Here is a 4,136-nt window from a genome sequence, read left to right as displayed (position 1 = left end):
GAGCGCCCTCTAGCGGGTCGTCTTCGGCTCTCTCTGAGAGCACGCCCCTCGTGCTGAGTCTGCCCTCCGTCTTGAATATCGCTGATGTGCACCGTCGCCTAGTGCAATGAATAAATGCCTTTACAATATATATATATATATATATATGATAGCAACTTCCACTTCTCTGTGCTATCATGAGCACTATGACAGGAAACACGAGTGCGCGTAGCAAATAGAATGAAACCCCCTTGTGACCGACACCTGGCGATGGCGCTGTGGCGCTGCCACAAATAAAGTACGAAGGGCGACGTTTTCCGCAAACTGTTGTCCCTCCCACAACGCGTCTGATATTTAGCGGCTGTTGTAGCGGGGGGGGGGGGACTAGAGCACGCATCTGCAACGCAGCGAGCGCCTCCGCGCCATCTAGGGATCTTTCTGAGAACTAGAGGTGGCTACGACAGCGCCATCTAGTGAACGCTCCAAGAACTAGACGTGGCTACATACTACTACTACATACTACAGAGGAGGGACAGACCCACACCCAAAGGAGCTTCGCCCCTAAATGTGTTAAGTGTGGAGCACTTTAGGGGCCCGGCCTGTCGTATGCTGTCATCGCATGCTGTCGTAGCTTGACGTAACGCAGGCAAAAACACGAATAGCATGGCCATCTGTAGCATATCGAGCGCGCGCTCGCGCGAAAGAGAAATCTGCTTCCTATTGTTCTTCGAGCGCCTTGATGGTGATAAGTGCGGAGCAAGCACTTCAGGGGCCCGGGCTATCGTAAGCTATCGTCGCTTGGCGCAACGCAGGCAAAACCACGTATAAAATAAGAAACAAAAAGAGGAAGCAAGCGAGAAATAGCAAGAGAGAGAAAGAAAGAAAAAAATAGGAAGAAAAATAGAAAGAGAAAGATATAGATAAAGCGAGATGAAGAGTTTACGAGATGAAAAAATAAAAATAAAGAGCGAAAAAGAAAGAAAAAGAGGACGAAAGAAAGAGAAAACCGAAGAGAAACAAAAAAGGCTGCCCAGCTAGGCACGTCCTTCATTCTTGGCACCCCTATGCGAGACTGCCTTAATTTTTATTTTGCTGTGTCTTCATTTTATGTGTTACACACGCACGCACGCACAGCTCTCAACGCTGTATTTTACTTAATCAGCTGCAGTTTTTTTCTGTTTTTTTTTCTCAGCAATAGCGAGGCGGGTGGGTCAACATTTGATTGCACCGCGGCGCTCTTGCCACTTGTTTCCGACAGCGGGCGCCGCGAAATCCCCTGCGTCAGGTTTGAAGCTATTTGCCAAGCGCCCACGTGCTCCTATTCATACTACTCACGATAGTACTTCTCGCTGCGGCATCTGGAACCTAAGAAGAGCCACTGGCGCCGGCGTTAGCGTGTGCATTGGTCCTCGCGTCGTGACAGATAAAAGACGCGATAACGTTACAATGACCTGCCTCCTTCCGCTTTTATCTCTGTTTTGCGACGTTTCTATGAGACCACCGAGTATCGGAAAGCTTGCTGATAAAAGCGAGTCTTGCTCCGGCGCGACAGCCGCGTGTTTTTGTGCGAAGAAGACGTACCGCCATGCCGGATCGCGGACGAGTGCACCGTTTTCGCGACCACGCCGTCGCAGGCGTCAACTGGCGAGCGACCCGCTTTGTGGACGAAGTGCCCAGTTCGCGAGTGTGTGCCCTCTGTCGCATGATCCCAAAGAGGACTGTGCTGTTGCCGTGCTCGCACGCTCTGTGCGAATCCTGCCACGCAGCCAGCTCTCGAGATGCCGATGGGCGGTGTCCGTTAGATCAAGAGCCGTTCGAGGCATCGCAGTGCTCCGCTTACGACCTCTTCCCCAGGAATGCGAGCGCATTCAAGGTGAGGAAAGAAAACCAATATCAATGTCTCTTCCGAAGAAGAAGAAAAAAAAAAGTCAGGAGCCCTTGCTCAGTCCGCGCGCCTGACCTGCTAATATTCTTCCTTTCTTTCTTTCACATCGCGCAGTGTTGCCCTCCTAACTTTTTTCCTTCCTGCATGCTGGGAATTGGACGTGCTTAGCAGCGCAATACTTTGGTTGCTACAACGATGGTCGTACGTTTATAGCCAGGCAACAATGAAATGTGCCAAAGTGACATGAGAAGTCACCTCGATAAAGTATCACGTTGTCATATCAGAAACGGCTGATCGCCGAAAATCCCACGATTTCGTACAGGCCTTATGAGAAAATTTCACGCAAGCGTTATAAATAATGTTTGCGAAAAGAGCATGAACCTTTTACACGACATAAAAATAAGACGTAGATCTTTTAAAGGCAGAGCATAATTTGCTAATGTTATTTTTTGCTAATGTTATAATATTCTCGTAAAAGAAAACTGAAGCATTTGGTCGCCGTTGCTAGTTCTTCTAGTGTTAACGTTCCAGCGCTGTGGTTGATGCACGTTTTGAAAAGAGTTATGATGCTGCAAGAAAGCCATAATTGCTGACTAGTTATTGTTGATTTTTTAAAGTCTGTGTAAGCGACAAAGCCTATATTTGTACGCAGATTATAATTTTATAACTTGGAGGCTAGAAAAGTAAAGGAGCATTCAAGCAGAAATATGGTTTCTTGCATAGAAGGCCTATATCCCCTTTTTCGCAATACTGCCAGTTTATGCATGCTCTCGAGGTTCTTGACGTTTGCTTTCTAAGAGATATATTAGTCTGCCGGCCGCGGCGGTCGCATTTCGATGAAGGCGAAATGCTAGAGGCCTGTGTACTGTGCGATGTCAGTGCACGGTGAAAAAACACCAGACGGTCGATATTTCCAGAGCCCTCAGTTACGGCGTGCCTCATAATCATATCGTGGTTTTGGCGCGTAATAACCCAGCTGTTATTATTATTCTTATTAATATTATTATTATTATTATTATCATTATTATTATTATTATTATTATTATTGCGCATAACGATATCGCATTTTATCTTTTTTCTTTGAAGGTTCACTGCTGGAACGAATCACACGGTTGCCAGTTTCAGGGCACTGTGCGAGATACGCTGGAACACTACGAGAACGCATGCACATTCCATTCAGTGGAATGTTTGCGATGCGGCGAGGGGGTCCTGCACAGGGACCTGCCAGCGCACTACGTTGCCGGATGCGGTGCCGGTGTTTCTTCGACACGCTCAGAGAACATGTCCGCGGAGTCTACAGCGCTGACGCTACAAGACGTCAACTCTTCTCTGGAAGAGCTGAAGGCGCTGTTGAGGGACCCGAGCCATGACCAGCTTCTGCCCGTGGTTCAGAGCCAAATGAATGAGCTGACGGAACAGGTCAGGAACCAAGAGTCTAGGTTAGCTGATGTCATCCGCGATGTCGGAGCATCAGTAATGGCGGAGATGGCTCGTGGCGCGGCCAGTATTTCGTGCACCTTGTCGCCGGAGCTCACTTCTTTGCGAGATTTGGTGGCCGACGAAGCCGACGCCTCGGCGCCTCTTCCGTTGGGCTCAGAGAAGATGCTGATACTTCGAAAGTTGGAACAATTCGCGAACATGTCACTGGGTGGCCCGGAACACTCACTGCCAACTTCGGAGCAGTGTCCGCGCCGAGTAGCTGTTCGTTGCACTTCGAGGAGCGTCGACGTTCGCAATCTGACCAGTTCCTTGCCTTCCATACTAGCGTGGACCCAGGCCTACGCCAACGTGAATTACGTACTGAGCGTCGAAAACTGCGACGAAATCATTGCGTGTCCGGAAAGGTCGAAAAAGTTTGCTGAGATTGTTTTGTTGCACATGAGGGACACATACTTTACGGTCGCCATCTGGAAGAGCTACGTCGGGCACGCTCATCGTATCAGGGTGGAGATTGCGTTTTACGGGTTGCTAGCTGGCTCCCATTGTTTGCCGCCCCATTTCCGCTTCATGGCATTGAACAAGAAACAATGGAGGGTTCGTGAACTCCCTTCCATTGACAGTTCTTGCGAGTGTATGCACAACGGAGGGTCGTGGGCACACTTTCACCGTGCGTTCTGGACAGAATCCGATTCTCTTCAGGCGGGCGGTTTTCTTCAAGACGGGCACATGGAGTTGAGACTCGAGTTCTCGCATGCAGAAAACCCACCGGCGGGAGCTTCTAATGCTCGACGTAGCTGAGAGCGCAGTACGCCGGTATACCCTCCTTTCCAGA

At 49.3% G+C, this 4,136-nt stretch overlaps 1 protein-coding gene across 1 annotated transcript; it reads left to right on the top strand.

Moving 5' to 3' along the window:
• The first annotated feature begins 1,427 nt into the window (after nt 1–1,427).
• Nucleotides 1,428–4,136, top strand: LOC119376501 (uncharacterized). Its single transcript, XM_037646307.2, has 2 exons — nt 1,428–1,852; nt 2,951–4,136. Exons 1-2 carry the CDS (start codon nt 1,565–1,567, stop codon nt 4,100–4,102), a joined length of 1,440 nt encoding a protein of 479 aa, XP_037502235.1. The 5' UTR covers nt 1,428–1,564; the 3' UTR covers nt 4,103–4,136.

Source organism: Rhipicephalus sanguineus, unplaced genomic scaffold, assembly GCF_013339695.2.
Source record: "Rhipicephalus sanguineus isolate Rsan-2018 unplaced genomic scaffold, BIME_Rsan_1.4 Seq12371, whole genome shotgun sequence".
NCBI classification, from domain to species: Eukaryota; Metazoa; Arthropoda; class Arachnida; order Ixodida; family Ixodidae; genus Rhipicephalus; species Rhipicephalus sanguineus.
This window is presented reverse-complemented; position numbering and strand designations above follow the sequence as displayed.